Below are 12,870 nucleotides of genomic sequence, written 5' to 3'. Positions count from 1 at the left end.
CAAGATGCTAGGAAGCTTCAGCGTGGGGGGCTCTGTGGGGAATGGTGGGGAGCCAACCCACAGGGCCTCCTCGACCTGCTGAGATTATTTGGCATGCAGGAAGCTGCTAGTGCTGCTGGATTTTCTGATATTTAGAAAGTGAATCAGAAATGTTATGTTGATAATTAATTGATTTCTTTATTTTTTCAAAACATAATGTCAGTCAATACTAGGATAGCCCCCAAAATATATCTATGAAATTAATTCAACCTCCCAACCACTTATTTGTGCCCTTGGGTGCACATTTACCAAATTTACCAAAGTATTTCCGCAATTGATTCCCAGATGACCTTTCTAGGCTTTCTCTTATGTATTTCTAAAACATGCCAACGCTGATTATTCTCCACTCTGCACCGTTCCCATCTGTTTCAACTTCCATGCCTTTGTGGTAGCTCTGCTGAGACTTGCTGCTTAGGGAACTGTACTGCTGAATTCCTCTTTACCCTCAAGACATATTTCAAACCTTAATAATTTTCAATGCCTTTCCTATACACACAGAAATGACCATTCCCAACCTCATACACACCTGACACCCCTTCTGTAACTTTGTCTGGCTTTAATTTTTTAATCGTGCACTTGACTCATGGTACACTATGGAACTGTGACTTCCTTGACATCAGGGACAACCTTGCTCATCTTCTCGGGCTCAGTCTTTGGCATAGTGTCCAGGTTATGGCAGGTTTTCAATAGGATTCTTGGGCTTTGTTTCAGGGGCAGTGGAGAGTCATTGAAAGATTTTGAGAGTGGCATAATGAAAGCAATGTTTCAAGAAGATCCTTCTGAATATATATAGAGGGTAGAATAGATGGGGAGAGACCCATATCTGGTAGACGTTTAGGAGATTATTGCAATAGACTGGAGAGAGGAATTGTAACTAAGGTGCTAGCAGTGGGAAGGCAGAAGAAATGCTGAATACATCAAAGTATAGGGTTAACAGAAGAACAGTGACATTGCATTATGTGAACATTTACTAGATGCCAATTGAACTATTGCACATGGTGAGAGACTGTGTCACAAAATGAACTTGAAAATGAAATGTGTGAATCTGCTGTTCTCTTGGTGGGTCTGGTTTCTAAGTAACTTCTTTCTGTAACTATAGCTTCCTGGCTGCTGTGCAAGAACACACTGACCACCTCTTCTGGTGTTCAACCAAAGGAACTGTGATTTATTCCATTTTTGGCAAAAATCTCTTTGGACATCTAAAATCAGCACTCTACAATACTTAAGACATTTTAAAGAGTAAATTTGACTATAGATAATATTTGCCTTACAACTTAAAAACTTAAGCCTTCCTATGATGGGGCTTCATTATAATTGAATTTATTTAAAAGAAGACAAGACTAAGAATCTGGAGGTTGAATTCTGGTCCAAGTGTAACCTTGACCAAGGAGCTACCATTCCCCAGGCTTTCGAGATGGTGATCATGGGGTTGGATGCTGATTTCTAAGGTCTTAGAGGCACAGAATATCGGGGTTTGGTGCTTCTTAAAGAACATCTGTGTTAACTCTGTGTTTTGACAAAGGAGGCTGTACAGTGCCCCCTAGGGTAGTCACTCACCCAAGGTTATTTAGTATAGAATGACCCCAGAACCCAAGTTTCTTGGCTCCCTGACTTGCTGGCAGCCTTAACTAGCTGTGATTCATACGCCTCACCCGTGCACTGCAGGAAGCCACACATTGCAGCCACATTCCAAAGAAACAGATGCTGCTGTGCAGATGTGCATAGGCCTTGAAGACCAAGAACTGCGGGAATCAGGCCAGGGAGGAATCCTCACCAATGTGAGCATCCAGACCACAGCCTTGGTTGGGGTCTGGCTGTTCTTCAGGTTTAGGAACATGCAGTGTCAGTGGTCCCACAGCATCACCCTGATGGGCCTACGTGGGAAGGCCAGTTGTGGGCTTGGACTGGACTGGAAAGAGTTTTATGAGCTGGAAGGTTCTTAAAACCCACTCCTACCCTAGGTCTGTCAGGGGAATCGAGCTATGGAGCAAAAGAGCCTCAAAACAGGGAATGTTATCCTGTCACAGGGAAATCAGTGATATTTCAGTTTTCTTGGTAAAGGACAGAGGTGACGTGATCTGTTTACAATTTCTACCCAAATGACATGCCACCTAGGTGTCCCCAACTCTAATTGGCATGCTTATGGACATGAAACTTTGAAAAGTGGCTGTCACAACATACTATTTCTGTTTTCTGGTATTATCCTGACTGAGATAATGAAGGTTTAGTGGAGTCATCTGGAATGTTCTGGCAGGAAGGATTGGGATTAGAAGTCTGGAATTTAAGGGACCTTAGGGACCATATCATCCGATCCTCTCATTGAACAGATAAAAAAACAGAATTTTGGAGAGGGATGTTGACTTACCCAGGGGTCCTGTGGCCTGCTCAGGCTTTTATTCAGATGGAAAAGGAAGATCTTCTCTCCCATTAATAGCCAGAAAAAGCACATTTTCTGGGGGCTGAGGCAAGGGAGGCAATTAGAAAAAGTGAGTGGCTTTCAGCTTAGTGTGGAAGGCTTCTGGGTCGGAGACTTCAGAGGCAGAGTGGTCATCCTGAACTCCAACCTTCAATCCCCTCTTCCGCCCCATGGGAAGTTGACCAGAGCCACAGAATTCAAAGCAAAATTCCTCAAGGAGCTTCAGGTAATCAAGGTGGGTGAGCAAGCAGAGCCAGCTTCCCCTAGAATAGCTCCATGTCTGTCTGCCTTCTATCTTGGGTCCAGCTGAAGATTTGTTAGAAGAAAATATTCACTGGGCAGAAAATATTTGAACAATAATAACAACAACAACAACTTGACACTAGATAAGGCTCCAGAGGGCCTTATCTTCAGTGAAGCCTGATATTCTGAGGGTGCTCAACTCTGGGAGGAAAACTCACAGGGCATGTTTAGCCAGGAGAGGGTGGGGAACTAGGGGGGCGATGATCACTAGTCATCAGCCAGCACAGCTGCAGGGTCCTGTCAAGAGAGGCCCACTCGCCCCCATGGCTGTTGGAAGCGCTGCAGGAGGCTAATGACGATACTGTGATGCCATTCTGGGATAGAGTCAAGCAAACACAAGGGGAGACATACACCTCACACCCACCCTTGCCGCCACCATGTTAATCTCTTTTTCCAAAGGAACTGGAAAAATGTGTCTGACTCACAGATTCCAGAACTATACAGTAGTTCAGATAGTCAGTTCTTTCCTGACTTGCTTCAAGTAGACTGCTCTTTGTTTTGCCCAGAAGCTACCATCTAATTTCAGAGCAGAGAGGGCGCTGTCAGACTTTCTTGTGCTCTCTAGATCAATTGGGGAGTGAGTGGCAGATCTGGGACTAGAAAAGGCACTTCTTAAATCCCAACCAAGATCTTAGGACCACGCTGCCCCTTTTGGAGGACACAGGTCCATCTACCTGGGGTTTTAGGAAGGAGTCTCACTACCCTGGGTTGAAATCATCAATCAATTTCCAACATATCCTCCAGCCAGAATAGACAAGGTTTTTACAGAAACATATTTCAGTATATTTAATTCAGGATTTATTGTTGTCCTTGAAAATACCTTGCCATTCTTTCCCATGAACAAAATGCCACAGATGTCACCTGTTTCATCTGCCTTGCCAAGAGATTCAATTTATTTGGAGCAAAGGAATGAGTTAAATCCTCTCTTGCATGCTTATCATCTTGATAAATGAGTTCTAACAAGGTTAAATTTATCTTCTGTCTGAACAAGAGTCAAACTTGTGAGAAACAATTGTTCAACGCATATAAAGTTGAAAGTTAATTCGTGGGGAGGAGAAAGGGAGTAATTATGAGAAGTCATTGCTAAAGCTAAGGAAAAAGAATCTGTAATTTCTGTGGTCTTAAGCCTCAGCTACTAATAAAAGCAAGTGTTTATATGGAGAAAATTTCTGGATGGTTGACATGTTTGAAAGTGGGGGGGAAATGTTAGAAAGGTCATATCTAGGCTTGCCTAAATCTATGGAACTCACTATGATATAAAACCAATGCTTTGTCATTTTCCTTCTGGTTAAGATCACTCTCAACCCACATTTTAGAAAATTCCATGGTTCTAAGACCACCATTGGTTAGGGGGATGGGCTAGGAGGTTCTGTCTGACCTAATGCTCCATACACATAATCCACCTTTATCTAATGCTCCATGCCCATATTCATTCCTATCCTAGAGTTTGGCTGTGTCAGAGGGTAGATTATATGATGGAAGTTACAACTGATCATTTTGTCAGAACACTTTAGAATGATACATATTTAGGGTCTCAGTGAATATTCTCTGGTTGATGCTCATGACTCTGAGACGTTGTCTCCATTTTTAACAAATTTATGGAAATTGTATGTCAAGGTAGATCACCAGCCCACATCATCTTTTACGGCCCCAGTTCTACCTCTTCTCATTCTGACTCAGTCAGTCTTTCATCGTCACTACTCTTTTGTATCATGTGCATCATGTATCATTTTTCTAGGTTCATCTCTCTTTGGAAGGCACCAGATCTTTTGTATACTAATATTCCAATCCCATCATTGCTAGCACAGGGTATTCTGATAAGGGCATCACCCAGACAGCAGTGATCCTGGGATATCGACAATGCCTGGAGAGAGAGAGTTTGGGTTGTCACAACTGGGAGTGTAAGCTAGGGACACTGCTAAAAAATCCTATAATATTCAAGATAACTTTTCTCAGCAAAGAATTATCTGGTTAAAAATGTCAATAGTGCTGAGATTAAAAAAAAAAAATTGTTGTCTGGGTGTGGTGGCTTATGCCTGTAATCCTAGCACTCAGGGAGGCTGAGGCAAGTGGATTGCTTGAGCTCAGGAGTTTGAGACCAGCCTGAGGAAGAGCAAGACCCTATCTCTACTAAAAATAGAAAAATTAGCTGGGTGTTGTGGCGGGATAGTTTCAGCTACTTGGGAGACTGAAGCAAGGGGTCACCTGAGCTCAAGAGTTTCAGGTTGCTGTGAGCTGTGATACCACGGCACTCTACCCAGGGCAACAGAGTAAAACTCTGGCTCAAAAAACAAAACAAAACAAAAACCTTCTCTGGAGCACCAATTTTGCACAATTTTTAGATGTAGAAACCTATTGTAAATGGGATTTTGAATGCAGACTCAACATATACCATGGAAAAATCCTTCACATAAATGAGATGAAGCATAGGAAGGGCTGCAGCCTCTCTTATGTGGCCTCCTCCCAGCCAGGGCTTGGTGAGCTGTTTGGTGTAGCCAAAAGAGCATGGGGCTCAAAGACATGTATTTAAGACTTTGATCTATCCAGATGTACCACATTGAGTGAATTGCTTGACCTTCCTGGGTTTGTTACTTTGCCCTTGACATGGGGTAGTAGTTCCTATCATGATTGTTTTAAAGTTTGAATGAGATTAACATATATAATAGCATTTTGTGAACTCATTTCTTTGCTGTTGATCAAATACTATGATTAATACAAGGTTAAATTTTATTGACTTACTGGCCTGCTCTGGAGTTGTTGATGACAGCTTCTTCCAGGAGGACAGATTGAGTTCAAAAAGTAGCTTCTTAGGTCTCCCCATCTTTTAGAACTAGATGCAACTGTAGCAAACTTGATCTCTTTGAAATATTCTGACCTTCTCTAGCCTTATTTTAACAGGAGAACAGCACCCCACCCATGACATTTGGGGGGTTTTCTCTACATTCCAGGATATGTTGTTTTGAAGTTGTATTGTAATCCTCTTCTGTTCTTGTATATATTTTTTATAATCACTTCTGATAGCGATTCTCTTCTTCCCACCCCTGCCCTTTGCTGATAAAATGCAAACTTGTTATGGTATTCAAGGCCCAAAAGAATCTCCCTTCAGCCCACCCTTCCAACCTTACCCTCCACTGTCTGTTACTATATACCCTATACTTCCCAAACACTTGATCATTATTTCAGAAATTGGGCAATGCTTCGAAATACCTCAACTTTGGCATAATTATGGCCCTGTTTCTGTCTGATTACTGCTTACTTTGAGGTTTCTGCCCTTTCCTGCTTGCCGAATGAAAGATGACCCTGGAACAGGGGTTAGTGGAATCACTAAAGGATTTGGGAACAGAAAGAAAGAAGGGATGTGTGTTTGGCTGAATCACACTCTACTGACCTCAGTTTTCCTCATGGACCTTTCTGTGTCCACCCGCCCAGCTTGCACTTGGCATATCATCCTAACTTTTGCTTCTTCCCCTGGAATGTTGTATGTCTCCCTCACTTCACGCCACCCAGGAGGCTAAGGGCAGCGTCCAATTCATCTAGGCTTCTCTAACTCCCAACAGAGAGCCTAGCCCAGCTAGGGGACATTGGGAATCTCACCTTCACATAGTCATATTCACAAAGGTAGGAGGATTCCAAGTTGAAATGCATGAAGTAAAGCTTGATCCGAAACCCGTCCGGAACAGTGATATTCCAAGTCACCTCCGAATCACTCGGATAAGAGTCTGGATAACCCGGCGACTGGATCTGGCCGAACATGTTGTTTAGCTCCACGGTGTGGGCTGAAGCCTTCGACAGGAAGCAGCACAGAGCATGGTAGAGAAGCAGCCACCTGAAAGACACGCGTGAGGGTCTACTCACACCCATGGGTCCAGGTCCCCAGATAATCTAAAGCAGCAGCTGGAAGAACAAGTTCTCAGCGCGTCTCTGCCTCTGGCCCACTGGGGTTAACTTTCCCCTCTGGACCATGCTGCCCCAGACTGACACATGGGGAGATGGTAACTAGATGATTTCCAAGGTTTCTTCCAGTGGGGCTCATTTGAATATTTTATAATAGTGTAGAGGGGAGGAGAAATGAATTTCCACAACGTAGGAAGTAGAATAAATAGGACTTGTCACATTTGGGACTCTGACACTTAGTGTTTTACTGTTGAAAATGTAACTTTCATAATTAGGCTAAAGTTAATATTTGTTCAGCTCAGCTTTATTTAAGAATCATAAACTCTTGACTCCCTTTTCTAAAAAGTAAATGATAGTAACATGGTAATATTAGGATGACACTTAAACTCATTGATGGGGTCTGCAGTACCTTCAACAGATTTGTATTTGAAATAAGTGTTTACCACAAAATCTGTCAGGATGTGCAAAGTCTGGAATAAAGAATGGTCAAACAAGTTTTCTTCCTCTTGGTAAGTGTCCTAGTAAAAGGCTACATGTAAAAATTCTACAACTTATTTCTGTAGGAACTGGAGATAATGGACTATTCAGTTGTTGCAAAAGCGGTAAGGAAAATTCAGTAACACCTCCAGAACACACCAGTGTGGCTGACGCAATAAGAGCAGATCCCCCAAGGCTGGTCATAGCCCGAGTGTTCAGCACACAACGCATCAGGCATCTGTCTGATGGATTGCTCCCCCGGGGAGGCCTGGGGACCTTGAACTCAAACATCCCAAACTTGGCTCATCACTTCTCTTCTAATCATTTCCTGTTCTCACTGTGATTTCTGTGAATGGCGTTACCATCTACCAGTTCCCTAAGCCTGCTTTTCGGGAAGCAGCATGATCTCCTTCCATATGAGATTCAGTAGTCAGCAAGTCCTATTTACTTAATTCAAACTTTCTTATCTGGTCTATTGCCTGGCGGGTCTCCTCAGGCTCCCTGGCAGTCTGCCAATGTCAACTTTCTAAAACATAGATGTGACTGTGCAGCACCATTGTGCCTGCAGGGTAAGGTGTCTGCTCCAGGGATGGCTGCAGAGGCCCCTTCTGATCAGGTGCTGATCCAGCCTGTCTAGCCTCATCTCAATGCCAGCCTTGCAGGCCTTCTGCAGAGTATGCTGGGAGCATCTGTGCCCTTCCATGCCTCAGCCCATTGCTCATGCCCTGCTTTCCCCTCACCTACTATTGTCTTTTGGGCCCTCCACCATTCGGGCCATTGAGTCCCCTTCACTCCTTCAGATGCCACAGCTCCATGGACACGCCTCTAATGCAGCCAAAAACATGCCATGCTGCTCTAGGCACAATCTTTGAATTGGTTTAAATTCCAATTCTTCCAATTACTGGTTGTGAAAACTTTGGCAACTAGTCTGTCTGAGCCCCAGTTTCTTCATATGTGAAGTGGATATTATAATACCTAATTTACGGGGCTCACGTGATCCTTAAGATTATGTATGCAAATGTCCTAGCATAGTATCTGATATGTAATAGAGAATGAATGGATGGAAAAAAGTGGAGTCGGAGTCTTAAGTAGCCTAAAAAGACAATGCTGAGAAACTCAGAGTAACAGTTATACCTTTGCCAAAATCAGGAGATAGTTTCTCCCTTCTACTTACCCCTTATCCCCATGTGTTCAGATGCTTGTATGTGTAGATGTATACATATGAATTTTTGAGTGTGTAAACAAAGCAACATGACTGCATACATATATTATCTAGCTATTGCACGTAATACAGGATGGACATAAAGTTCATGTGGAATTTAAAATAGTTAAAAGAAATTCCACAGGAACTTTACATCCACCCTGTATTTACCTAAAAGGTAAATAGGGAAGTACAAAAAGGTCTAGGATTCACACTGAGGTATTAACAGTGCTTGTCTCTAAAATGGGAAGATAAGTGTTTTTATTTGTTTGTGTATATTAAATGTTTACATTTACATCTGTCTATAAAGATCATGTACTATTTTTTCAATAAAAAGGAAATAAAGTTATTAAATTTTTTCCAAGGGCCTTACAATAGTAACATGTGAGTTCCTATTAAGAAAACAAAATGTTTTAGTCCAGTAGCCAATGACAATATTTTTTAAAACCCATCTGTGGAAGGAGGGCCCTGGAGGGGGAGAGGAGGGAAGGCATGGGTCCAAGTTAACCAGTGAATTAGGAAAGCTGAGTCCAGAAACCCAGACTGGCAGGGCCCAGGCACCCCTATTTTCAAGTGAAGAAATGAATGGATGTTCACAGGGCTGGGGGGGTCAGGTTCAATTCTGCTGAGAAGGAGAGAGCACTTGTCCTGGGTCAGAAGAGCTAGATGCAACTCTAGGCTTTGACCATTCCCCCTACGAGGGGCAGTGGTGGAAGCTCTTGTTTCCTCATCCCTGTAGTGGTGGTAAGAATGACTTCCCACAGGGCTGCTATCAGAGTAGCGGAGGATTGGAAAGCACTTTGTTAACTTCCCAGCCCCAGGCAAACATTCATTATGATTACTCCATCATGCTGCTTCCCGAAAAGCAGGAGTTAGGAATGAGCTTTGGCTCCTAAGCTGGACTTCCTGCAATAGCGACACTCAGATTACGCAAGGCTGAAAGGTCAACTTTCTCTGTGTGTGCTTTTTCCAGACCACAGAGAGCAGGAGACTCTGAGCCTTCTCAGTAAGGCTAGTTCTGTCGAGGGCTGGCAGCTGACAGCTCCATCTAGCCCAGTGCCATGTGCGGTAGGCAACTGGTCAGCGTGGGAGGGAGGCCTGGGAAGCTCTATTCTACTTTGTTTGCATCTCAAAATGGTTTCAAACATATGAAACAAATATCTCCGTTCATGTAATGGACTTGAGCATATGTTTGCTCGCTTGCTTTAGGGGTTGTAAATTGAAGAATCTAAGTGGCAGCTTTCACTCCTCGTCACACTCTCTGAACATTTTTGGCTTCTTGTACATCAGGCGCCGGCTGTACAATTCCTGACACCTGCTATCTATCCTCCAGCTAATCAAAAAGTTTAGCTACATTTGCTTGAAATGTCAAAAGTAATATATAGAGCTGGGATTTCATAGGCTCCTCTGTAGAAGCAGGCTATCTGAATGCATAAAAATGCCTGCATAAATCTATGATTGTGGAATACGATAGCACTTTCTCTCCTCTCCATATCCTGTCCTCATTTTAACCTACCCAACACCAAGACTCTGTTTTTGAAACCAAGAGTTGGAAGGGACTGTATAGATCCCTTACACAGTACCTAATTTGACAGATGATGAAAAGGACACCCCAAGAGATGTCATATCATGCCCAATACCATATGGTGAATTCACTTTAGCTGAAGAAAGGAAGTACAAGAGCTCACAGAAGAAGCTGGGTCCATGCCCATATCATGCTCAGGCATCTGGCCAAAGCAATTAATCCTGTGAAAAATAATTTAAAAAACCCAGCTCTATGTGGAAATTTTAAAAATACTAATGCCAGGGCCCTTCTCCAAGAGATTCTGGTTTAATTGGTCTGGGGTGAGTCCTGGGCACTGGAGTTTTTCAAGGCACCACAGGTCATTCTCAAGTGCAGCCAGGATTGAGCACCATTGGTGTAGAATAATGCACTTGCTTAAGAGTCTGGTGCAATATAGCAGAAAAAATACTGACCTTGGAGCCCAGAGACCGAAGTTCGAGTCTGGACCTTTCCAAGATCATCAGTGTGGATTCGGGCAAGTTGTTTAACTGCTTTTATCCTCACTTATCCATAACTCTGAACCTCATTCCAAATCTGACAATCAGTGCCCATGAGAGTGCTTTGCAAACTCTGAAGCACTGAAGTCACGTGAGGCAACACCCTTTAGAGACTTTTCTAATGGAGCACTTTTTTAGTAGTTGCTGGGTTATTCAACAATTGAATCGAATTCAACCAATATTCATTGAATGCTTAGTAGAAAATACACACTGTGCCAGGTGTTGGTCACACAAACATGAAGACAGAGATGAGGAGTCCTCAGTCTGTGTGAGGAGAGGTGGATGTTTAAACAAAGAGATATTACAGAGACAATAAAAGATGTAGCTATAAAGGGCAGAGAGAAGAAAGAAGGGATTCTCACTTTCTTGTGGTCAAGAAAGAGAAAGGGAGGTTTGAGCCAGTTAGAACAGTCAGGTCTCCTACATGAAAATAAAGGAGAAGGTTGTTCTAGGTTGAGACATGAGTATATGCAATAATACAGAACGGTTGCTTACTCAGCCCTGGTGGATGGTGCGGCTGGGGCATTGAGTGGTAGAGTGGGGTGCAGGTGATTGACAGGTAAGTCAGATCACCATCCCATATAGACGGTCATACATCCCATCTGTTTTTTGTAGGAGAAGAGAAAATGTAGTTTGATGGCAGGTTTAAAATTATAATGGATTTAAAAAGAACAGAATGATTGAGTTAGCTGTAAGGACCTCATTAGCTCTGTGAACCACAGGTAATTGGAGTTCTGAGACTAACACAGTCTGGAGCCCCTCACTGGCCTCAGACCCAGCAAAGTTGCTAAGTAACTGCAGGAGAGAAACAAATAAAAACACTTTCCCAATGGAAAAGAAAACTAATGGGAAAAGGTGGTATGTAGGGACTTGTCACATCCACAGAGTGTTTTTGGGGTGTGTGTGTGTACATGTGTGGTTGTGTGTGCTCAACATTAACACTTACAAATAATGGACATAGGGAGGGTGGTTGGGTTTTCAGATTTGCAGAAAAAAACTTGTAAGGAGCGTCTGGTAAGGAGAATTAAGTAAGATGAGAAATGGGAAAGGTTGAGAAGCTTAAGATCAATTAGAATTTAAAGTCCTAGGTTTCAGAGTTCCAAAAGATCTTTGGGAAAAAAAAAAACAAACTGTAGTATCTCTTTAAGAGCCATTTGGTGCAATTCATAGCCTGATTCATGCCACCAGCTGCCTCTGATTTCAGTGAGAAATGAAGAAATTTATAGGGAACTATAAAATGGGGATAGGTTTTCAGTTTTCTAAATTGAGGTTTAACTGGCAAACTTGTGAAGGTTTAGGAGACCACAGAGCAGAGCTGTGGGAAACTGGTTTCTTTTCTGGCCGGAACAAATAAACACACAAAAACATACATCTAATTCACAAAGTGTTGGAAGAGATAAATCAATGATCTTTGCAGAGGAGAAAAACGAAAAATCAGCCTTGTGGGCAACAGGAGGAGAGTCCCATTTGCCAGCAGGCAGCACCCTGCGCTGGCAGAGGGGGACTCTGAGCTGGAGCAGTGTCCGGAGGAGGGTTTGCACAAGTCTCTGGTCTCAAGTTGCATGTCTCCAGAGTCCCAGGGAAGGCACCCAGCAGCCCGCAGCTCCCTTCTCAGAGCCCCAAGAATTAATGAGAAACCCTCTCACCACCACCCACAGGACAAGCAGGTGAGTCTGTCCAGAGACAAGGTCAGACCCTCTCTGCTACTTGACACCTGGACCCCGAAAGGGCACTGTGCCCTCTCCTTCCCTGGCACTCACCTCATTTTCCTGCCCTGGGTGCGCCCCGATGTCTGGCCTTGGTCCTCTGGGCCCGAATTGTCTGTGAGCTCGTCCCCGGTGTGGTGTCAGCGATGCCTTATCTTTGTTCTGAGTCCCTGTGTGTCTCTGGAATTGGCTGGCATTCTCCATTCAGGTCACGCCTTCCTCTGCCTGCAACAGATCCCCTCTCCCCCTCTCTCCCTCTGGCTTTTCCTCTCTCCTCTCTCTCTGCTCTGACTTGCTCTCATACACACTCAGAGGAAACTGACAGAAAAGAATCTCTTCTTCCTTAAAAGATCTGCTCCTTCAGTTCCCTCTTCATCCCGTGTGGCTGACTCCAGCCCTTGAGAGAGAAGAACTCAGAGGCTCAAATAGGTATTTGTATCACTGTGTGTGTGTGTGTGTGTGTGTGTGTGTGTGTGTGTTTGGAGAGAGAGAAAGAGGAGGTGGACAAAATCTAATTTCTCTTCACTCTCTCTTGCCCAATGGCTATAATTTTCTGCTTTTCTTCAGGAAAAGAACAGCAATTTAACAGAAACAAGCAACTAAGAAGGCAATTCTAACATCTATATTAGGAGGAAAAAAAGATCGAAATCCCAGAGCTTCTGTCTGCAAACAACTACAGGTTTTTGTGTGAGCAGAGTCACTGGCCCAGAATGTGAGGAAACTCCAATTTTTGCGGTTGGCTAGTTGTTCTTTCCCACTTAAAAGCAATACTT

At 43.4% G+C, this 12,870-nt stretch overlaps 1 protein-coding gene across 3 annotated transcripts in view; it reads right to left on the bottom strand.

Annotated features, from left to right (window-relative positions):
- The window catches only part of MASP1 (MBL associated serine protease 1), a 74,239-nt gene extending 61,691 nt beyond the window's left edge, over positions 1-12,548 (bottom strand). For 2 of the 3 annotated variants that reach the window (XM_053564251.1, XM_053564252.1), the window contains exons 1-2: positions 12,152-12,506; positions 6,353-6,584 (exon numbers count right to left, since the gene is read on the bottom strand). In XM_053564251.1, the coding sequence (XP_053420226.1) occupies positions 6,353-6,584; positions 12,152-12,156 (237 nt within the window). In that variant the 5' untranslated portion in view covers positions 12,157-12,506. Of the gene's footprint in view, positions 1-6,352; positions 6,585-12,151 lie in introns of all 3 variants that reach the window. The other variant, XM_053564250.1, reaches the window with a different exon arrangement.
- Between the last annotated feature and the right edge of the window lie 322 nt (positions 12,549-12,870).

Source organism: Nycticebus coucang, chromosome 16, assembly GCF_027406575.1.
Source record: "Nycticebus coucang isolate mNycCou1 chromosome 16, mNycCou1.pri, whole genome shotgun sequence".
NCBI lineage: Eukaryota > Metazoa > Chordata > Mammalia > Primates > Lorisidae > Nycticebus > Nycticebus coucang.
This window is presented reverse-complemented; position numbering and strand designations above follow the sequence as displayed.